Source organism: Symsagittifera roscoffensis, chromosome 3 (genome assembly GCF_963678635.1).
Source record: "Symsagittifera roscoffensis chromosome 3, txSymRosc1.1, whole genome shotgun sequence".
NCBI lineage: Eukaryota > Metazoa > Xenacoelomorpha > Acoela > Convolutidae > Symsagittifera > Symsagittifera roscoffensis.
In genome coordinates, this window is record NC_087064.1 from 62,337,612 (window position 1) to 62,362,627 (window position 25,016).

Below are 25,016 nucleotides of genomic sequence, written 5' to 3' on the forward strand. Positions count from 1 at the left end.
CTCCTCCCCTTAGTCTCTCCGAAGCAGACCAGAATGCAAAAACTCATCTTGCATAAAATCCGGACGTCATTATAAAAAGCTGCTAGCTTTATCTTTAAGTGCTAATGCTTTTGTTGCTTTAAAGAATGAACTTCATAGTGTATAGACCTATTTCTACCTGATTTTGTTAACCTTTGATGATGGAGAAATTTTAGGCATGATTTATGAGGCCTGCTGAAGTTAAGACCGGCAGTGTTCTTTCAAGTTGAATTCCATTTAGCTAGGTGCTCCAAAAATACTTATAAGGATGTTTTTCAGCTCTAATTAATACATTCCATTTTCTTTAAATTTGGACTTTATACAGACAAGCTTATCCATTAATATAAGTCAGAAACAATTTTGAAAGGTTAAGTTTAAATTGACAATCTTCTTAACATCAATTACAGATTCTTAACTCGTTCCTGCTTTGAAAGGTAATGACCTGAAATGAGCAATCTGTTTCGCGCAATGAGAAATTTTCAGTACCAAATGACATATGTCTGTCTATTGTTCTACAAGACGGTTAATCTTTATTGAAGTTACCAAAACAGCACGTCTGGTTATTTTAAACAAAAACGACTTCCTACGCTAATTGATTTTAAGAACTAATTTGAGGAGAGAATTTAATAATTCTCTGCATGCTTCCTGCTGAACTGCTCAAATTCATCATAATGAATGATTTTTGGGGCATATATCTAGCATGTTTTAGTTTTAATGACCAATTTGTAACCTTTTGATGTTATTGCTGCGACTTAAAAAAGTGACCGATACAGTGTTGGCTCCGTTCAAAATAACCGTTGAAAACGATAAAAACATATGAAAGCATTTTTTCTCAAATTGGGTTGACATTAGACAAAAATCTACGAGAACAAAAACTACTTAAAATGTACCAAAAATATGTTGTCGAAATTGGAGCACAAAACAATTTGATGAAATGTTAATTATGGTATAAAAAATGATCAGTGTAAAAATTTGGCCGAACTTTTTCCAAACAAAATGAACTGTTATGTTGTAATAATTTTACTTATTTTTAACAAAACTGAGAAAACCACATTTAATTTTTTGATTTTTGTTGGTTTTTTTTAAAGAAAAACATCAGCTGTATTAATTAAAATGTTTGCATTTTTTGATCTTTGCAATTTAAAATTTTTGCAATTTTTATTTCATCAACATAGTAGTTTAAAAACAATTTAAAGTGACTTAAATTCCGCGTTGTTTTTCTGATAATTAAAATACTAAAAAGAAATTGAGGTACAAATTTAGTTTTAGAATCTGCTCTGAAATTATCTCATTTCGTAAACATGTTTTCTTGGACGCAAATGTCTTTCCTAAAATTTTTTGCTGGCTTTTTGAACCTCGAATTTTGTACCAAACGAAAAAATTCAACAAATTTTTTTCTTTTGCATATGTAACAGTTGTTTTTCCACGCAAAATCAAAAATCAGGGACCACAGAATATCGTCAAGAGGGGTTGAGTTATGAATCATAAAAAAAAAAAATTCTTTTTAATTTCAATTTTCATCTAACTAAAAGCTTTCAAAAAATTTCTTCAGTGTCGAGAAAAAAAATAAGGACAGATGTCAAAAAAAAATTGAGCTGAGCGAAAAACTAATTGTTTATATTTTTGAAGCTTCAATTAGCCCCAGCAGAAGAACTTAAAAAGTAGAAAACATTTCACTCATATGAACAAAAAACGTTGTTGTACGCAAAATTTTTTTTGAAATAGAGATTGTAGTCAATTTTTATACTCTTTATAGAGTTCATTCTAGAGTCAATTGAAATCATTTCTGAAACTATTCTTAAATCAAAAAATTTTTCTTCCTCTGTTTGATTTTGCATCATGTCAAATTATCAGACAGTAATCAAGGCATTCATAAATATGCCAAACAAAAGAAATAGGAGTTTCCAGCATTATTGAAAAAAATTATGACGGGAAAAGGAAAAAATTATCCAACATTAGTGTATCCAGGACTTCTTTGTGCACAAAAAAAATCAAATTTTTGGGTCAATTTCAAAAAACTACTTTGAAAAATTTTTGTATCGCCATCAAAAAAAAGGTATTCATATAAGTTTCATTTATGGGAATTGTTTATTAAGCATTTTTTTTTTCAAAAAACAAAAACGGTTTTTTCATCACCAGACTGTTTTATAAGGACCAAACAGCATCAAAAAGCAGTTTAAATCTTTTTTAACCATTTCTCGAAGTTGTACGAAAATTGGTTGACAAACATTTTTCCATACTCTTGATCTTGATGTATGGAATTGCATGATAAGCTTTTTTCGGTGTATGAAGCAGGGGCGGATCTAGGAGTTTCTCGAAAGGGGCGGATTTTCAAAAAATTTTCGAAAACTTTAACGACCTTTTTTTACAGGTCGACCAAATTGATTTTCCGAGCTCTCCTAAAACACTGAAAAGACTCTGTTTTAGTTAATTTTTTTGCGCCGCAGACAAATTTTTGAATAAACAGGTAAAAAAAGCCGTTTGGGCGTTTTTTGGAAAATTTTGACAAAAAAAATTGCGTTTTTGAAAAAAAAAAACCGTTTGGGCACTTTTTGGAAAATTTTGACAAAAAAAATTGCGCTTTTTTGGCGCCACTCCCCCTCAAAATAGATATATTGGCGCCAAAGGCGCCTTTAGAAACATTTTCGGGTCGGTCGGCCATAAATGGATTTCTTAAAAAGTACCAAATGGGTCATATTATAAATAACAGTAAAAAAAATCAACATTCAGTCTTACAAAAAATGAAAATCACAAAAACTGCTCAATTTAGAAGAAAAGCCTCTGCTGTAAAACCTAAGCAAAAAAAATCAAGCAGGCAACCCATAAACTTACTATTGAAGTTTTTTCGAGCAACATTTTTTTGGCATGCAAAAGTGAAGCTACCTGCTCGGTTGAGCCTCGTACCTTTGCTTAGTCATCCTAATCAGGTGCGTTATCTCTGGACCGAAAAGGAAAAACTAGTATCTGGAGCTTGATTTGATTATAAATAACCGATGAGTTTTGTGGACAAGGTTTCAAACAGAAAAAAATCTAGTAATAGGTCGCTATACTTTTGCCGCACGATAAGGTAAAAAAACTATCATTTTGATCATGAAAGTTGTGAGTTAAGAATTGCTAAATTTTTTAGCCAGTTTGAAGAATAAAGTGTTGAGCTTTTAGGAGAATTTGAGAAAGGATAAATGTAATGTAGTTAGCACGGCTCTCTGTTCCCTAATTTAAACTGATTTACTTTGAAAGGTTGATTGGTCTCTCATATTGAATTACATAAAAATGCCACAAAAATGACTCATTTGAAAACTTACTGAACACAAAAGTGAACACCCTAGAAAACCACGGCCGTCCTGGTATGAATTGAAAACAGGTAACTTCGCTTGAGACACAATTTATGAGGGCAATTAATTTTGCTTCAAAAAAAATTGGGTAAAGTTTTGTTTTAGTTGACGGATAAAAATAGTTGAGGTTGGTTTTCTTTAGATGGCTTCTTCTGGCGTGATAGAAAGAAACCGATATTTATAAACTACTTGTTTCTACCGCCCTTTTTCAACATTTTTTGAAAAAATGCTTTTGGTTGTTCCTGTGTTGATCGACTAATTTGCAGGGGCGATTCTGCTGACAATCAAATAACGCGAATTTCATTAATATTCTTCCCAGAAACACTTTAGCACCTTGTATGTATCTAAAATCAGAGGCCACTAAGAAGCAGTCAATAATTTTGTTTGCAAGTTTTTGAGGTGGAGTCTGTCATATTTGTAGAGCGATAAAATCAGAAGACCGATTGAATCAGATTTGGTTCAGTCGCTCAGAAACCATTGAATCTTATCTGTTTCTTGCTTTTGTTACCAAAAACTGTGGCGCTTTCATTTCATTTCATTCAAGCTTTGAATTGTAGGCTTGAAAAAGATTGTGTGAAATGCGTGACTGAGGTTGATGAAATACTGTGAAAGGCACTTCAAAAAGTTTGGATCAACATTTTCAGCTGCAGCATCTTAGTCTCAGTGTGGTTGCGGTTGTCAGGGCATTATCCAAATAAGGGCACAATCAATTCCAGCACACGGGCGGTCAAAATTTCCAGCTTCCAATACTACCAATAAGTATCCCCAAGATAAGTTACCAGCGAAGGAAAACAATTGAAAAAAAGCTATCAACTAAATGTATAACGCAAATACAAAAACAAATTGTGCCTTCAAAAGGTCTTAAAGCTTAGAAAAATTGTACGCAGCGTTAGGACCCATAAAATATCATATAAAAATGCGGTTATTTTATTTTACTTTATTGCTAAAAATTTTCCCTGGAGATTCAAATGGCTCAAGGATTGCTGAATGGTTCCTTGTAATAGCAAAAAAAAACGCACAGTTTGTGACCTTTCACGGATTAAGATTACTGCTAATTAGAAACAATTATTAAAAACTTTTTGAAGTTAAATCATTATTGCATAAGGTTAAACAAGACTGCTCGTATCAGGGCGAAGCCCTGAATGTTCCGACTGCCTTTTAAGGTTTTATGGAGAAGAAATAACATTAAAAAACTAAATGTAATAAAATAAAATGAAAAATTTTTTTTTCTTAAATTGGAATTTTTTATGAAAATCATCCACCCACACGCCATATAAAATACAAAACGATATATTTCGCTCCTTTTAGCAAATAAACTATGGCAATTAAGCTTTTTTCAACCAATTTGGAACGATTTTAAGACGGATTAACTATCCGCTTACGCGTTAATAGTGCGAAACATATCGCGCGTTAATTGTCACAAATTGATCAAAATGGCAACCTTTAAACCCTCATAACTTTACGAAAACTGATCACAGGTGAAATATTTTTTCAAATTGGAGCTCAGAACAACAATACCTTTTGAATGATATATAAAAATTCCGTCAAAAAAGGCTAGTTAAAAAGTCGAAATTTGTCTGAAGAAAAAAAAACCCACCCCGAGCACAAATATTCCGTTACTTTCGTATCGAAAGTCGGAACAATAATAAATTGTTTGCAATATAGATTCCATTCCTTGTAAAATTTGCAGCTTACAACCAAATGAAATCAACCAAACTAATTGTCATCGCGAGAAGACCGTGGAACTTTACAGCCCGTTTTCAGGCGCCTCTGATCCTGCTATGAGTTCTGTTGGTTTTGAGTATCGATAGCTAATCAATAAATCAATAATAAAAAAATTCTATGATTTATTGAAACGGGTGCCAAATCTTAAAATAAAGGCCTTCAAGCCAAATTTTTTCCCAAAAAATCAAGAAGTATGATTAATTAGAGGACTGTTTGGAAGAATGTCTTAATTTCAGGATATTTCTTCACCAGCTTTTGGCTTTCATTAGAACTTAAGTCTCCAACTGAGGCTTAGGAAAGTTAAAAGTTAAAATATAGTTGAAAGCGTTTTCCATTTTCTTAATTTACAATCCGGCTGATGCAAATTACGAATGCGGTTAATAAGTGGTGCATTGTCTTGAATAACGCTTTTTAAGGACTAAACTTGCCGAAAACTAATACTTTACAAATGAAAAATGTAGTCTTACCTTTGGCTTGAAGTCCATTCGGTAGACCCAACTGGCACAAAGCCCTGAGAAGGTTACGGCTGCCGGCGGATAAAAATTCAAAAATATTACAGAGAAACAAAACAACCGTCCCGCACACAAAATCTGGATCAATGAGTTGATGTTAAACGTGCCGTATTATCTTGTCGTATTCTTGGGCAAAACTTGATAAAGGTCTATAAATTATCAAAATTTAACCAGAACAGAATTAAAAACACATTATCCGAAAATAAAAAGCACTACCCGCATCCAAGTTTAGGCGTAAATAATCGATTATAACGGATTATTATGATGATTTTTTGACAATTATAATCGATTATAATTACCAAAGTTAGGTCCTTAAGTGATTTATAATTGATTATAATCTTGATATTTTCCAAGAGATTATAATCTCTTATAATCGATTATAATTGATTATAGTTCTTACTTAAAACCCCTAAAATCAATTATAATCGATTATAATCGATTATAATATCTTATTTTGCCGAAAATTTCCTATATTTGAATTATATCTTATGGGTTATTAATTTTGTGTCAATAAGAAAATCTCTAAAAGAGAGATCTCTTGAACACTTTGGTTCATCTGAACACAAAGTTTTACCACGAAACAAAAGTTTCATAGAGATCCTTTCATATGAGTGGAAAGGTTCTCGCGGTATATGAAAAATAAATTTTCCGAATCAATCATGACACTGAATCAATTTGCTGATGTTTTGGTGTTTAAAAAAGCTTAAAATATGCATCACAAAACAACCCTAATGGGGAAGAAATGAAAAAAAAACTTATATTTTGAATTAATTGGATAACTTTAAAAAAAACTTTTTTCATAGAAACCAATGTCCACAAAAATCATAAAATATAAGCTAACTAGATGCAACTTCGAAGACAAAAATGGACAAACAAAAGGGATTACAATCAATTATAATCGATTATAATGGATTGTTGTGCAAAACTAATGAAATAGAAATATGAATAAAAATAATGGATTATAATCAATTATAATCGATTATAATTGTATCGAAAAATAGACGAATAATCATCGGTAATAATTGATTGTTATTTGATTTGAAAAAGAGTGATTATAATCGATTATTAATTGATTAAAATCGATTGTTTCTCAATTTTAGTGAGACTGGTACTAAAATCGTAATATAATCGATTATTAACGCTTTAAACTGGATGCGGGTAACTTTTCGTATTACATGATTTAAAAACGCTCTCAGCATTGATAAAAATTGATTGGTAAACATTTTGATGGCAGTCCTTTATGTCTGTCTTAGAAAATCTAATCAAAATTACAATTTTAAGCGCGAACATTAACTTTTTATGAATTCCTTTTTTTTGTGAAGATGGAAAATTTGTGAGCTCTTTCTTTGTTAAGTTTTTTTGACCCATTTGCTTTTTTTGCCCGTACACTCTAACTCGCTCTTCAACTTAGCATACATTGGCTTCTTTGGAAAAATTTTACGATATGTCAGCCAAATACAGTTGTCATGAAATAAAACATAGTGGGACACAATTTGGGCGGCGAAGTGATCAAATTATCAATTTAGAGTCGAAGAAGTTTCGGCAATAGAGTTCAAAATTTTATATGTAGGAAATGATGCTAATTCATCTCACCTGCTGGTGCTTATGAATTCCAACCATTAAATTTCAGTCAACGTTTTAAAATGAAGAAGATCGCTCTTTTGCAATATTTTTGAAACGGCATTTAAAAGTAATAGAAATTTTTATTAAAAAATTAGTTATCTTGAAATGTTCGAATCTGCAGAACTACCCCTGCTAAAGTGTCCGATTCTCCGATTCAAAGCAATTGGAAAAAAATCTAATAATTAAACAACAAAAAACCGTCCGAAAGAAAACTGTTCCCAAAACTGTTTTGTGGACTTGCAACAAAAATTGGAGAAAAAAAATTTGAAACCTCATCATTTAATTTTGATATAGCAAAATCAGTACGAATTCAGTAATTAAGTGGACGGCGAGAGCCACAAATCATTAGAATAACTTATATAACACTCACAAATTCGTCAAAAAAAGCTGGTACAGCTACAAGCTGAACTTATGAGAGGTGTCTTCATAACCAACATGAGGATTGCCCTAGCTTATGTTTTATTCCTTGAACAAGAAATTATGATCCAACAAAATTATGTGAAACCTTTTTTCACCATTTCAACCCAAAAAACTGGTGTAATGAACCGACTCAAGGGCGGATCTAGGATATTCTCGAGAGTAGGGGCGGATTTTCAAAATTACATCGAGGGTGGGAGGCCCGCCCATAGTGTAGTCAAGATTTCAAAAAACTCCGTTTCTCTTTTTCTTCCAGCCAGGGATACGCAGACCAAAAATTGCAGCCCAAAAAACTTTTACGGGCTAGTGTTACGGGTTACAGAAACATCTTTGACACTACGACGAATAAAACCCAGAAACAAACTCCCAAATGGATATTGCACCCATCAAACTTGAGTTGAATGTACATATAAACAAGTCAACAGTGTTGTCAGAATATGAGAAAACAGTCATCATCTCAAAATCAGCCAGAACCAGATTTGAATAGTTTATTTAGAAGGTTTTTTTTTCACTAAATGAGGATCTGATATTGCTTTCTGAAAGTCAAGCAAATAGACGCGTTTACGAATAGAACTTTCCAGGATTCGGCAGTGCAATGAGCTAGGATTAGGGGTCATGGTTGAAGTTCGATAAACACAAGGAGACGCAAAGGATCAAAAACTACTCTTTACAACGGTAGCGGAGCGTGGTCTCCTGGACATCAGTGTTTATACAACAATCGAGTCCTTGTATCTCAGATCCCGACACCGACCGTAAAGGCTAAGTGAGCCAAGCTAAGTGAAACAAATTCCATTTTGTCTCAGTTTTTTTTTAGTTGGAACGCAAACTCAACTAGTTAATGAGCACTCAAAGTCACTGAAAAATGAGGAACAGGCTTTTTCAACTCTCTACATGGTTTCAGCTCTTTTGCAATCTGCTAAATGCGAGCAAAAAAAGGTCGTTTTTGCCTTAATTAAATTTAGTTTTTTAATGATCTTGATGAAGTGATAATTAGAAACTCCGCTTCGAGGCTTAGGCAATAGCTTTTTAAAAATCCTAATAGCTTGCCAATCCTTACGCGGCATACTGTCAACAGTGAAAATTGATGGGTTCAATTTCTATTCAGCACATTAGCCTAAATTGACCATTATTGAGCTTTTATCATTTCGCTCGCTGTGCACCGATTAAGTTTTTCTCATCAGTAATGATTTTACCTAATGACCCCAGTAGGTAATCTTAAAAATGATTCAACTCTTAAAATCGGCCTAAAAGCTCAAACTAGGCCTTGAAGCGAGCTTATGAGGCCTAAAAGCAAACTAAGCCTTATGACCGATTGACGAGACCCAAATTTTATTCCAATCGCTGTTGTTTATTATTGTCACCTATATAAGAAAATGAAGCATTCAATTTCTATTTGATGAAGTCAACAATTATTTCAACTATAAAACAAATTGAATGAAACACGAGTTTAACAGACCTATTTAGTTTGTCAGTGATTACAATGAAATAAATTAAACATTATATTCCGAGCTTCGAGATAACTTTAGAGCTCGGCAGCCGTTTGAATTTTGATTAACATACGCTTTTAATTTGGGTAGAAAGATCGAGATCTTTTTACCTTAAGTTTGGGTGTTTCAGAGACTCCCCGAAGTATATGATAACTCTGAATTTTTTAACCGTGGGCTTTTTCTGGTGAATAGATTAAAATCATTTTTGCCGAAACGATCTTTTTGAAATTACTCTGCTAGTGCTTAGTCTCTTTTTCCTTTTCACCCAACCTCACACGAGCAGCATTTTTTTGGCGTAACTACTGGTTTTACGAGGTTGGTTAAGAAGACCAAATATGTTTGTCATGGCCTAATTAGTCTGCATGTCAATTTTCATAGCAAACCCTCATAACAAAAACATGCAGGTGGGGGAAAGGAAAAAGAGCCGCCAGTTCTTTTCCCACATCTAATAAAAGTGAAAAGAAATCAATTATATTGGATTTTTGTGGTCTAAAAAATTATCAATGTAATCGATTCCCATGTTGCACTCAAACAACCTAACGGAATAAATAATCGATTAGAATCCTTTGCTTTTATCATGCTTAAAATTAATTATAATTCATTTAAAGTCAATTTAAAATATATTTTTTTTCGACTTTTTTGTTTTGCGTCTGCAAGTTTTTGCGAAGCGAGGGGGGGGGGGGGGTGTTTCAGGTGTGGGGGGGGGGGGGGTGTTTCAGGTGTGGGGGGGTGTTTCAGGTGTGGGGGGTGTGTTTCAGGTGTGGGTGGGGGTTGATCAAACCAAGTAACAGTATCAGTAACAAAAATCAAAATGCACGGAAAAAAGTTGAAACTAAACGTCAAATAAACAACTTTAGCTTGACATGTAGAAGAAAACACTTCATGTGCGTTTAATTTTGCATCTCAATAAAATAGAAAAAATTAATTAAAAGGGAGTTTCGTTGCCTTTAGCTATAAAAGTGAAAAAAAAATCAATTTTAATTAATTGGCAATATACTTTAATGCTCTATTAAAAAAGCTATATAATCCATTTTTAATTGATTATAAGCAATTATTTTTCACGTTTTTTTACACTGACAATTAAACTTAAATTAAATCAATTTTTATCCATGGAACTCCAGAGCGGGAATGATTGTGTATGTTTGTCTTGTCTGTTGTTTTGGTTGTTAGTGCTTCCCCGTATAAAATCAGTCTCAATTTTTAGTGTATATAAAAGCGCGGATCTAGGATTTTCTGGGGGGGGGGGGGGGGATTTCTTAAAAACTTTCAAAATTTTGTCGACTTTTCTGTTAGGTCATCGAAATTGGTTTTCTGAGCTCCCCCCCCCCCCCCCCCCCCAAATCCTCATAAAGATTTTATTTCAACCAAAATTTCTGCACCGCAGGCAAATAAAAAAACAGGCCAAAGAGGCGGTTTTAGACATTTTTTGAAAAGTTTTGATAAAAAAATCGCGTTTTTTTCAAATTCCTGAAGGAGACGGTCCGCCATTCGCCCGCCCCCCTTAAACCAGCCCCTGAGAGTCCTTTATTTCTAAGATTAACCGTGCTTTAAGTTGACAAGCAAAAAATCAGAGAATAAGATCATAACAATAACCCTCAAATGTGGAAAAGTAATCAGAATTCCTCAAAAAAGTGATCAGATTTCCACGAAAAAGTAATCAGAGTTCCCAGAAAAGTCATCAAAATTCAACTACAATATCTGTGATTAAACATGTGAAAGTCGCGAGTCTGCGGAAGAAGGGCTAACTGCTGAGGCTTTACGCAACAAAAAGCTCAAGAAATCTAGAAAGGAACGCATTCAAAAGTCTTCAAAAGCTCAAAAACCGGCCAGCAGACCGGAAATCTTCGAGCCTAGTTCGACATTACGAGGCCAAACTGTGCATTTTGTGCATTGTAAGCGGATTCCGCAACAAGGACGCTCCCTTTGTTCTTGTTTTGTTCTTTACTTTCCTTTGATCGTTCCGACAAAATTCTATCATGTTTAAATACTTGTCTTTGGAATCCAGGAACATACAGCGACACAAAACTGTGCGCCTATCCAATGCACAGTTTGGCCTCGTAATAGAAGCTATCGACATTGTGAAAAGAGGTACGTCGACGATCAACAGTTTGCGAGAAAGGCTCATTTGTGAGGAAGAAGAATAGGATAAAGCCGGCCTTCGTGTGTCAATGGATGCTGTCCAACTGTTGTCCTCAAGCTTTTTAGCCGATTCCCACACAGACGAAAAAACCTCACATAGTACAAAAAGATCTCAGCGAAAACATCACCTGAACAAGATGGTATTGATTTGGTGGTACTAACTTCCCAACAAACTAGCATCTGTGCCAATATTCATTCAGTGCAAACGAAGTCGGAACCTCAAACGCCGCCGTTTCAAAAATTGAAAGCTCCCTTTCTGACCAACCAGCCCCTCTATTAAAAAAACATTTGAGAAAATAGGAGACGTATCAAATTGAAAGACATCATCACCACAGCCTCAGCAACCAGATGTCATCCGATATGAGTTCCTACCCACTTAGAACGCGCCAACATTCGGAACATTCTGAGAGAGCTTTTACCAGTCGGACCAAGAATGACCGACCAGGCGAATAAAAAAATCCTGAAAATACACCGATTCAGGCGAATACCATAATGGAATGAGATCTGGTGGGAGGAGCCGTAGAGTTGGTATCCCGATGGCTTCACCAGAACATCGCCATTAAACTTAAAACATCTTAACTCCGAACAATTGAGAGTGTCATTCAAAAACCCGGTCACTGCCGTCTCATTTATTCATTTGGCAAAGTCCTTCAAACGAACTGATGTTGATGTTGACTTGCAACCACAGGAGGACTAGATTCAATCAGATTGTACATCAGATGTCATGAGGACTCTTTGTACACGATGACACTTCAGGAACTTAAACAGTGGACTACAGCTTAGCCCAACAGGAATTTGAGGTAGCTGAAGTCTTTGAAGGCTAAAGCTTTTTTCCCTGAAACATTTTCTTTAAACTTGATTTTTCAATTTAAATTTTTAATTACCTTTGGCACTAGTAAGTGAATATTGATTTCCTAATTAGCGCTTAGATTTAGTTGGGTTATGCAGCTCAGTTATGTTAGCTCAGTTCTTTCTCATTTCGTCAAATAATGAGATTTCTACCTTATAAGGAGAACCACTAATGGTATTCTTTACCATCACTTTGTCTTATTTTTGGTCTGGTGAAGTTAATTAAAGCTGAACGACTCCCAGTTCTTTTAACCCGGCAGCCTGGTGATTTTAACCCGCGTGTAAGGGTACAATAATGAACTCACTAGCTCCAGTAATTTTAACTAATCCAAGCCAAGGCAAACACCTTTCTGAGGAAATTATCTCATGTCAAACAGAAAACCCTCAGTTAGCCCATTACGCTCTAAAAGAATGCCATTCACTTGATCACACGTAGCAATAAAGCCAGAGTCACAGAAAGGTGAAAGAATGTTTCTCTGTTGTACTATCGGTAAATTTCATTTTCAGAGCCGTTCATTATTTTCTAGGTGACCTGGAGGGATTCACTAGAAGGGTTGAAAAACCCGTAAAGTATGCCTAATGTAGTGTTTGTAATGAATGCCCCACGTTTCGCCCTTCATACATTTAGCCCCTAATACCTCACACATTTCGTACTCGCAAGTTTCGCCCCTTTTTTATTGCACAGTTAAGTAACAGCCGCTTTCCTAGTTTACAATTTTAAGGGCGAAATGTGTATGGGCGAAATGTGTGTGGGGCGAAGTGTGCCAATAATTTCTTCTGGAGCAAAATGTATGAAAGGTGAAATATGTGAATACCGTTTAAATTCACTTTTTATATGAGTATGTATCTCCAGGGGTGGATCTAGGATTTTCTTGAGGGGGGATTGAAAAAAATTTTGATAAAAACATAGATTTATTTACAACAAGAAAATAAAAAAAGTTAAACAAAATTGAGTCTTCAATTTTTTGCGGCAAATCTGTCGATGACGTTTGCGACTTTGATTTCTACATCTTTGGGCATATTTGTGGATGTAAATCAGCGCCAAGTTTGAGAGTCGGTCCTCCTTCATATTGGAGCGGAGGTAGTTTTTAGTAGTTTCATGCTCAAAAAAGAGCGCTCAGCAGTGCACACCGTCACTGGGAGGGTAGCAACAATCTGGAGCAAGGCAAAAATTACTTGCAGTGTGGATTTATGACAGACTCTGAGTGCAGCTCTGAAAGTTTCTGGAATATCGGTGCTCAGGGGGAAGCGCCACATGTTTTTCCAAACTTCGAACTCGCTGGGGAAGTCACCATCTGGAAGTCACCATCTGGTTTCAATTAACTGTTTTTCAAATCTGGAAAGTATCTATATCCAGAACTCAATGATAAAGAAGTTCGGATCTTGTTAGTTCCCCCCCCCCCCTATGGTACCTTGTAAGAAATCTCTCCCCCCCTATAAAGAAAGATTTGAGCGGTTAAGCATATACGAATTTTGTACCATGTTAACTATCCCCCCCCCCTATTGCAATAGGGGGAGGGATAGTTAAAAAGATCCAAAAATTCAACTTCAATGTTTTGAAAGTTTTGTTGATGCTCCCATCGGATTTTATTGGGCTTTTCCCTGTTATGATCAGACTTGATATTATTAACAAGATAGGCCAGTAGTTTTAAACAATTGTTACCCAGCAATCCCGGGTTGACCTCCATAAACCGAAAATGCTTATCTTACAATTCCCCACACCGAAAATGCTCATCATACAATTGCCTACATCAAATGTATGGAAAATTGCTAATCATACAAGTTTCATACAATTTCAAAAAACCATTGAAAAAAGATTCGATCTAGTTTCTCCGGCTATTTGAACCAAATAAAACAGTCTGGTGATGAAAAATAACTACGTTTATTTTTTTTTTGGAAAAAAAATGGTTATCATACAACTTCCATATATGAAAATTGTATGATAATCATTTTTTCAGAAAAGGCAAGGTTTTTCTGAAACATGTTGAAACTTGTTTTTAATCAAATTTAAAGTAATTAAGAGTGCTTCTGCTCAATTCAAAGCACCTTGCTCATCAAAAACGAAATTTAAGTTTGAAGCTAAAAAAATGGTTATCATACAATTTCCATATATGAAAACAATTTGCATATGCTAGCTCTTAGGTATGATAGAGACTGTTTGAGGCTTGAAGTCAGCTTTAAGGCAATTAGTTAAATATTGAGAGGTTACGAATTGATTCTGATACTTTGGTTTAATGGGCTAAACAAGCCTTCTGTTTGATGCAATGTCCGTGTAGTTGGTCTGGTATGAAATTTGATAGCCCTTATCAGATTTTTCAAAGTTCCCATTCAAACGTGAACATTCCCAAAAGAATTCGTTAGTTCTTCATTTAACAACAGCAGAAGGCTTCATGTCTCAAAAAGCGCGAAAATAGAATGAAAGTATTTCAAAACGACTTGCTTGCGGTTTTTTTTTTCTGCTAGAGCCATTATTTCATATTCAGACCTAATTGAAAAACACGTTTATAAACAAGCAGATTTCAGCAAAACTATGGTTTTTTTACAGACAACCGGACCAACCGTACTAGTCCTCCCTCGCTAAGTGGCATACAGTAGACTTTCCTCCCAAAACCGGGTATTCCCGGGTTGAAAAGAAGTCAGACAATTCTCATACAGTTTTTTATAAATTCGATAGATGATCTTAAAAAATGATTGAAAGTTCAATGACTAGCCTCTTTTCAAACAAGAGAATTGTTTGACCAAGATTTTTTCCTTTTTCGAAATCAAGATTTTTCATTTATTTCTTTTAACTCTATTAGTTTTCGTGTTTGTTTTTAGTGCCGTATTCTTCAAGGGCGGATCTAGGATTTTCTCGAGGGAGGGGACGGATTTTCAAAAAAATTTGTCGACTTTTTTTAGGTCGACCAAAGTGAATTTCCGAGTTCTCCTAAGCCACATAAAAGATCCTGTTTTGGTCAAAATTTCAGCACCGCAGGCAAAAAATTGAAAAACAGGCCAAAAAAAGCGTTTTTAAAAAAAATGCAAAATTTTGACCAAAAAATTGCGTTTTTTTCCGGCGCTCGCTCCTCCCTCAAAATTAGTATATATTGGCGCCAAAGGCGCCTTTAGAAAATTTTTAAGATCCGTCACCAAATATGGATATTACAAATTAGTACGAAGGGGGAACCTTTGTGTCAGCAGGGGTCAAATCCCTGAGGGGAGGGGGAACGTACGCCCCCCCCCCCCTAAATCTGCTTCTGGGGTAAACTTGACTAAGAAACATTCAGGTTAGAACTACAATTAAAATCTCAATAAAGAAATGAATTGTTATAATAATCACAATTATTAATAATCATATAAATTCAAGTTCAAAATAATCTAAAAATTGGAGTTTTAGATTAGCTCTGAGGCAGCAATATGATTAAATCAGTCAGCTTCTGACAATTGGCGCTAAAAGTTTGGCTTTAGTTTTTAGCCGATCGTAAGTTATGCTGCGTGATTATCATTTAGATGAGGTGTCTGCCACCGATAAGAAACGAAAACTTAAGTTTCTGCTGAATGCAAGAAATCAAATATTTGAAAAACTTTGGCATTTAGATGTGATTCATAAGAAATTATAATTTGGCGTTGAGCCTTATTTTGGAAAAAAAATTTCTACGGAATTGATTTTGCGGCAAAAAATAGAAATTTTTGAAGCAGTTTGAAGTCTTAAAATTTTGTATATTTCATACTGAGCTTGTCATACAGTTCTCATAAAATGGAAATTGTATAACTTGCATTTTTCATCAAAAACTTGTGCGGACTCATTTGATTAGCTTAGCTTTCTGGTGTATGCAAGTCAAACCGTGTTAATTCCGAAAAATAATTCTGTATAAAATATCCATTTTATGCAATCGGGCAAAAAATTAAAATTTGATGGGGTACAAAATCAAGTTATCTGACATTTCAATTATGATTTGTATTTAAATAAGATAATTATTTGGGATCAATTTCTCTACAAAATTAAACTTAATAAGTTTTGAAATCCCCTAAATTTATATGGGGCAGATGAATTTGTATATTTCAAGTTATAAATTATATATTTCATCTATGAGATTCCGAGCGGGTGCGCTACGCACGACCCTGAAAACGCTTTGAGCGTACGTAAACTTCTGTTTTGGCACTTTGAAGACTTTTTACGATGCTGAAAGTGGACCGCAAACAAAATTGTTCCAACTTCGAAATCGAGAAAGTTAATAAGTCATACCGTTTTCTTATGCGTTTCAATTTTAAACCCTTATTGTTCGATATTGAAAGTCCAAACAAGTAGTTCATAAAGTTTAGCAAAGTTTTCTTTTCCAATAATAGCCATAATCATTATCATAATAAATTGTTTCAAGTATAAGTTCACAATAATTGCTATAAATTGTAAAAATGATTATTTGAAAAACCCAGTCTGGGAGACCATCGTTATCAAATCATGCCCGTTTTCAGCCGTCTCTGAGCGGAAAAAAAAACAAGTTTTGATTGGCTTGGTGTTATAATACCGGACATAGGTTTTGTTACAATTCACAAATTCTTATACTATACAAACTCAAAAAACAAATAGTTAGAAATTTAAAACTGATGCTGAGAATGTAATGAAGAACACTGATAAAATGCTTTAAAAAATCAGAATTTGCCAGTTTCATCTTTCCTATTTTTGTAGTCTCTAGAAACTTATGGAGAAAGTTGTCATTTTCACTCCGTATCAATGTGCTAATAGTTTCGAAAAAATATGGGATACAATTTATAAGACTGTTTAAGAATTTAGAAGAACTGGTAACAAGTGAAATTTTACGGTGTTTTTTAGTTTTGATCACTGATTTTTCTATCCTTTTAAGGTTGTTTTGCTGTTTGAAGAGTTCAACAGATGACATTTATTTGCTAAAAATCACAAATTCACATTCACCCTTTTCTCTTGAAGGCTTTGACTCTAGTTACTCTGTTGATGTTGAGATCAATCTTGTCTTGAGTTCTTTAGACTTGATTTCGAGGTCATCCCGTATTTTAATACGCCATATTGAATAACAGGTTTAACGTATGTTTGGTTGAACTGGTTCAATTTCTGTTTATCTGCTATTTTGCGCAGTTTATGCATGATGCCACAAATTTTTTTTTGGCTCCGTATTAACAAATTCTGTATGATTTTTGAATCGCAGTTTTTTATCGAGATACATGTCCAAAAACTTGAAAACGGATTTTACTCTATGTCCTCGTTGTTCAATTTAATTGAGTAGTTGTTATTTTTGTTCGTTTTGTGAAATTAACTGATTTCGTTTTATAAAAGGAAGCAAAAAATTCGGACAGATAGACTAAACTAAAATTCGGCGCTTTTTGCATGCAAAATCTGAAGCCGAACAACTTTGATTTTTTGTCAGACCAAATTCAAAATGCGAGATCGTCAAATATCCGATGATTATACTAGTCTAATGTTTAAATACAGCGATGAAAAACCAGATTTAACTATAAACCAGTCAGTGAAATTAGTTATATAAAATCGAAATCTAGAGTTATTTTCAACAAAAAAAAGACAAGGCCAACCCCCCAAAAAAAGAATCTGAAGTGAAGATGATCAATTTATTCAAAATTTAGAAACAAATCGTAAACAAACATTGGCCATCCAGAGCAAAACTTTTCTGTTTCGAGGTTTACTATTCGACGCATCGGATGCAATAGCCCGCCGTGGTTATACTTTTGAGCGATTTTTTTGTTCAGTTTTAATTTCAGTTGATATCTAATTACTTGCTCTTCTCAAATAATTCTGTCTGTCCGAACATTTTGCAACTCTCTATCTAAATTCAAAGTCAGTTTGCTTTTGTCGAACCATTGTTTTGCTTTTTCATTGCATTCTCGTGGTATTCAATCAGTTCTGATTTTTCCGACTGAGTTTTAATGGCTGTATGTATCATCGGCATAGAGATAGGGATTTGTGTTTTCATTCAGTTTTGGTATATCATTAATCCAATAGTTCCAAATTTGAAATCAAGGAAGTTGATTTCTCATATCGTTTTCTTAAACCTTTCATTTTTAAACACTTAATATTCGATATGAAATTCCGCGCATGTAGCTTAAGCAAAATTTATTTTTTAAAAACTAATTGAGACCAATTAAAGGGCAGTTGGAACATTACCGGTTTGACCTGATATACGAACAGTCTTGTGTACAGTTAATAAGAAAAAGATCCCTCGAAAATCTACTCTTATTCCAGGTTTCATTCAGCATAAAACTTTTTATTTTTTCTAAAAAAGTTTCAATTCTAGATAAACTAATCGTTTTAAGTTGAGATTTCTTCAGCACAACGTCCTCCATAGGGGTTTGATCCAAAACCATCTGAAGCATTTACCTTTGGTACATTTTTACGGCATCAATTTTTGAAAGATAATTTCATAAACTAGATTAGATTTTTTGTTTAAAACTTCCTATAACTGTCCAATTGCATTTTGGCCTGATTTTTTTTTCAAAAACATTCCTGCGGCGCAAAAAGTGGTGGCACAATAAGTGGCACATAGTGCAAACTGCTCGAAACTATCATTCTCAACGTTGAAGAGTTAAGTAATTTATTCACGCACATAAATAATGCTAACTGACATGTATTTGTTTTTAAGCTGACAAATCCATATAAATTTTACCATCATTCGACCTCGACGGTGTCAATTAATTACAGATAACTTTACGGATTAACCAGATTTATATTGTGTTCCAGCTAATATAAAAAACGAATACGTGGAAACTCACAACATCAGTTAACATCAGGTTAATCGTTTGTTTTTTTTTCTGCCAGAATCTCTATGTGACAATTGAAATTGATTAAGATGTACAGTAAAAAAATATGCAAGAAAACAATAATAAGCCTACACAAAACGAAACAAGACTGCTCGCATTAGGGCGAAGCCCTAAGTGTTCCGACTGTCTTTTAAGGTTTATGGAGCGGTAATAACATTTAAAAAATAAATGTAATTAGATAAAATGAATTTTTTTCTTCTAAAATTTGAGATTTTTTTGTGAACATAATCCCCCTCACACGCCATATAAAGTACGAAAGCATCGATTTTGCTCCTTGTAACAATTCAATAATGGCAAATAAGCTTCTTTCAACCAATTTGGAACGATTTCTAAGATGATTAAATCTCCGCTCACTCGTTAATATCGCAAAATATATCGCGCGTTAATTGTCCCGAATTGGCCAAAATGGAAACCTTTAAACCCCATAATTTTACGAAAAATTATCACAAGTGAAATATCTTTTTAAGTTTAAACTCAGGGCAACAATACTTTTGGAATGATGCAAATAAACTCCGTCAAAAAAATCTAAATTTGTCCGAATAAAAAACCCACCCCAAGCACAAATAATCAGTTACTTTCGTTACGAAAGTCGGAACCACAAGACTGCTCGTTTCAAGGCGAAACCCTGAATGGTCCGATTGCCTTTTAAGGTATACGGAGCAGTAATAACTTGAAAAGTTTAAATGTAAAAAAAAAAAGTTTCAAAAAAATTTTGAGACTTTTTTGTGAAAACATCACGCCACACGCCCTATTAAGTACAAACTTATAGATTTTTCTCCTATTAACAAATCAATTATGGCAAAAAAGATTCTTTCATCCAATTTGGAATGATTTCTAAGGCGACTAAATCTCGCTTACGCGTTAATAGTGCGAAACATATCATGGCAATCTTTAAACCCCCATAACTTTATAAAAAATGATCACTGGTGAATTATCTTATCAAAATGTAAGATTTTGAGTCGTACAAATATACTGCAACCAATTAGTTGGCTTCATTTTAATTAGGAACGATTTTGTTGAGCGGGGTCATTCGCCATGCATTCGCGTAAAGCTCTCAGCAATATGAACAAATTCTTCAAAGCGCGCTTAATTTAGTCCAGAACACGGCCAATTTGTTAGTTTTCAAACCACTAAATCTTCACAAAAAATAGTCGGAGGTAAAAAAATTTTTTAAATATGATCTTAGGAGGTCGATATTTTCAATGGGTATAAAAAAGTTTTGTCGAAAACTATTATTTCGATTGGCGAAAATTGACTGAACAAAAAAAATCGAGCATGAATATTTCATTTTTTTAAAAAGCCGAAACAACAAGACTTCTCGCATTGCAGAGCAAAACTTGAACTTTCCGATTGCACTTTAAAACCAATTTGAAAATTTTGCTAGAAAAATTTATATTTAAAATAGAGAAGCTTATTTCATTTTTTTCTTTTTATCCACACGCTGTGTAGAACCCAAAGTATGCGTTAGCGTCTCGCATTTTATTAATAAGGCTTAGTAAGACTGGCCTCATCAGGGTGGAAGCAGGGAAAACTCCGACTGCCTTTTGAGGTCTATGAAGTAGTGTTTACTAATAAAAAGAAAATGAGGAAAACTTTTAAATTTCTTAAAGGTTTTTTTTTTGATAAACTTTCCCCCAAACAAATCCAAAAACAATACTTGAAACTGGTTCTTCTTTGTCTATTTTTGAATTTCATTTTATCATTTCAAATGAACACTTACTACATAGACCTTGCTTCGCCCTGACACCAACAGTTTGGTCTTTTTTGTATTACAAGTTTTCTTATTTTGGTTACCAGATAGACTTGTAGGTACTTGTTATATACGTTTCTGCAGTTACTCGGTCTTGTATTTTTTGTATTGCCTTTTTTTGATTTTGGTTAAAAGATAGAATTGTAGGTACTTTCTATATACGTTTCTGCAGTTTTTGATACGGTTGACTTTCAATTGTTCTCAAGTATTCGAAAAGGAGTACCTCAAGGATCCGTTGATAAAACAAACTTGGTGAAAGTATGGTAGTTGGATGCCAAAAACTTTAGATGGTTTCTAAAAAAAATATCCAGGCCTTGAAATTTTCCAAAACATGGTTTGCTATGGTATTCTTTTGTCCTCGTGAGCTTTTTCATACTTCCTTTTTTGGGACCCACTTATCATACTTAAACCGCAATTTTTTTCATCTTTCAATTGTATCCACTTTTTGAATACCTTACCGCAAACTAACGATTCACAATTAGTTTTGGAGATTAACCGGATGCAACATTAGCACATGCTGCGCACTATTAAAAATCTTTTCTCTGAGATGCAGCTATGTCTTCCGGTGGATGAATAAAATTTTGCTTTTTGGCTGACAACTTCATGAATCATTCTCAAATTCTATCCCTTACGACACAACACGAGCATAAGAAACCTAAGTTACGAAAAATGAAAAAAAAACTCGGAAAAACTAGGTCTATTAAAATTTTTGTATGTTTCTATTCCAGTACATTCTAACCAAGAGTGCCAAGCAAAACATGCGAGTTAAAAAAATAGCAATCGCATAAATTTTACCATACGTAGGATACGGAAACAAAGCCGACAACCTCTGAGCAGACACCAGTTGAGCCAAAAAAATTGATGTTGATTAAAACGTTTTAAGCTCCTCTTCCTGATATTCCTGGAGTCGAACCTCAGACATAAGGATGCAAATGCAAAAGCGTAACCCCTAGGCCAAATGGGAAAGAATCCATAAGTTATTGAGATGCAATAACAAAGCAACTAAGAAAAGTAAGTAAGATTTGTAAGAAAAACTGTTTTGGGAAAAATTCTACTTACGTTACATGACGCTTGCTCTCGCAAGTATAATTAAACGTTTTCATAAACAAGTTTCCAAAATTTTTCCCAAGTTTTCATTCAGCTTCTGGGTTAATAAACAGACTACAATGTCTTCTGACAAATGAACTGAATCTTGCTGCTATTGAAGTTATCTAAGAATACGTAATTTCTCTGATCTAAAAACTGCCATTCGCTCTTTGCTACCAGCCTAATAAAAGTTTAGAACAAGCTGTTTTATATTAACCGTGGTGCTTGACTGAGCTTGTGCATTTTCTTTGTTCAATATATGTCATTCTTTTGCGATGAAAACTGTTATATACTTGACCAAAATCGAATAAAAATTTTATGAGGAAAAAACTTCCTACAAAGAGCGGTTGCCTTGAACTAACTGCCTGATTTTCTAAAACAAACCTTGAAGATTGTGTTACTCTAAGAGGCGTTGCGAGACTTTTGCCACTCTTGAATTTGAGAACAGTGGCAAAGGGTGGCTAACAATTATGTAACAATTTTTTTTAAGAATTGAATTTTTAAGTTGTGTTTTTAATGGTATCATAGTCATATTTATCTGCAGCTTCAGCGATTCATCATGGTTCTTCTATTCGCCTGGATGATTACGTTTTTCTCAATGTCAATTAAAATATCAAAAGAGTGTACCTTTTTGAAAAACTATACTGAAAAGCTTATATACCTAGCGTTATCTCTTTGGAAAAACTGAATGTCCTAACTAAAAAAATGTGAAAAAACAAATTTTTCACCGAGTTTGCTCAAAATGAAACTAATTGTGCTATGCAAGAACACGATTAGATTGCTCCGGGTCTTTGTTTTAAGACCGAGGATAAAATTAAAACAAAATAATTGATATTCTGCCTTGATACGCTTTATTGAGTTTTCAATTTTACAGTACGTTTGAAAAAATGACAGCCTTTTTTATTCGTTATGCAAAGAAAAGTAAAAAAAACTTAGCTTTTTGTTTTTATTCTATTTCCTATGCAATTCATTAGAAACAAAAAGAGTCTGAATCTTGCTGCCTGATCCATTGCTCCAACTTTTTAAAGAAGAATCGGGATTTTTGAAAACTGGCATGTTCGAGATAACTACTGATTTTTTTTAAATTTTCTAACAGCGTGCAGCACAGGCGGCAAACTATTTTGTCCTGAAAAAAAGAACTGAAAAATATTGATGCAATTCGTGCAAACTTTAAAACAATGTTGCACCTGCGATCATTAGTACAAAGTAATGAGAGTTTGGGAGTTGCTATTTTGGCCACATTGAATAATTAATTCGCGCAAATTTTCAACGTTTTTCATTTATGAGGAAAAAATGGCACCAAAATCATCTGATTCCAAAACTGTTCCAAATTGAATTCAGGCAAACTTAACGTTTCAAATGAAGCGCTGGTACGCGTATCATAAATCAATTTACAAATGCCATTGAGTTTGAGAACATCAAAAAAATTCTGACTGCTAAAGGGCAGTCAGAATATTCAGGGCTTCACTCTGAGAGATGCTGTTTCTTGTTTAATTAGTTAATCAGCGGAGCTTGTGTTATTGCACGGGGCATTTTTAAAGTGTCAATGAACGGGCGTTATTTTCCCTTATTCAGGTCGAGTGGTTTTTTCACGAAATTAACCTGCAATTTTTTCATGCTTAAATTTATATTTTGGCAATTTTTCTTTCGATTTTGTTTTTCATTTACTTCTTTATTTTTATTTTTCTCAAGAAGATAAAATATACTCTTCAAAAACAGAACAAACCGCCTACTGGCTGTCGGGCACAAGTGTTTGCACGTAGCAAATAAACAGGAGTCTAGACAGCGAAACTCTATGATTCTGTAACTACCTATTTGTTCTTTTTTGTCTAGGATTTTGAGCCATGAGTTTGATATCATGAGTTTGATATCATTTGAGCCATGAGTTTGAACCATGAGTTTGCACGGCGTTTTAATTTTGACGAGGCTCTCAGAGGATCATTTTTCGAAATCCGCCGCGGAAACAATAATTTTCGGGCCTGAAAAATCACACAAAGGTTAGATGATATCGTATAAAACCTGCGCACGAAAGCAGTAAGCCGTCAAGAGCAGAACAGCTCGTACGGTGGTTCCCTCTTTCCTGAATAAATTTGTTTAACTTTATTTTTTGACATAGGCTGATGGCTTGATTTGAATTCTTTTTGTTCTCTGTAGATTATCCAGAAAGAGAATGGACTCCAATCTACGAAGAGCTATCCTCAGAGTACTCTCCCAATGCAAATGACCTGCAAAGTTCCAAGTGGGAGGAGGGTCTGCACTCCAACACGAAGAGAATCCTCAGTTTCAACACCAGAAACTACAACCCAATGGGCAGAGGGGGCAATAAGCGAGAGCGGGAGATATCAGAGGGGGGCCTTAACAAGCGCATGATCAACTTCCGGACCCGCTCTTGGGAGAGACCGACCAAACGAGAGGTGACCATGGGTGAACCCGAGTCAAAACGACTCATGAACTTCAACACCAATAAGCGACTCATGAACTTCAACACCAACAAAAGGCTCATGAATTTCGACACCAACAAAAGGCTCATGAGTTTCAACACTGCTAAACGACCCATGAGTTTTGTCACCGGGAAACGACTCATGAACTTCAACACTAACAAGAGGCCCATGAATTTTGCTACCGACAAGCGACCAATGAATTTCATCACCAATTAAAGACAGTCGAGTTAACTCACAAAAAGTTATTCAATGATTTGCATTGGTTTGTGCTGAAAATTAGAGAATTCATTTCATGTACGAAAAAATCATGTTATTTTTAACATTCGATTGATAGAAATAAAGTGATCTATTAGCTCATTTTAATTTTTTAAAATGAATTAACAAAAACTGTTGGAGTGATTAGGAAAAAAGCGTATATAGGGGCCAAGTAGATCACCACTATTCCGTTTTTCACCGAGTGTGGTCCTAATTCACTATATAAAATTCACTATATAGAATTTTGACTCACTACAGGTGAATACATGAGTTTTGCGAAAAAAATGGTTATCTCGAGGATAAACTATTTGAAATCCGAATCATTACGACTGAAAGAGCTTCGAAACTATATTGAACTTGATCCCCTATGCCATAGTTCCTAGCCTCATTACCAACTGAAGGGACCAATAACCAATGAAGGTGGCAAAGAAACAAAAAAAAATGTTAATCTACTAAATCTGCGCTACTCTTTTTCAAAACTTATACAAGACTGCTCGTATCAGGGCGAAGCCCTGAATGTTCCGACTGCCTTTTAGGGTTTATTGAGCAGCAGTAATACATCAAAAAAATTAAATGTAATAAAATAAAATGAAATTTTT

At 34.4% G+C, this 25,016-nt stretch overlaps 1 protein-coding gene across 1 annotated transcript in view; it reads left to right on the plus strand.

Moving 5' to 3' along the window:
- Positions 1-24,519, plus strand: part of LOC134842844 (uncharacterized) — a 40,571-nt gene extending 16,052 nt beyond the window's left edge. Inside the window, exon 2 of the mRNA XM_063859343.1 lies at positions 23,876-24,519. Within this exon, the coding sequence (XP_063715413.1) occupies positions 23,876-24,378 (503 nt within the window). The 3' untranslated portion in view covers positions 24,379-24,519. The remainder of the gene's footprint in view (positions 1-23,875) is intronic.
- Positions 24,520-25,016: the final 497 nt, after the last annotated feature.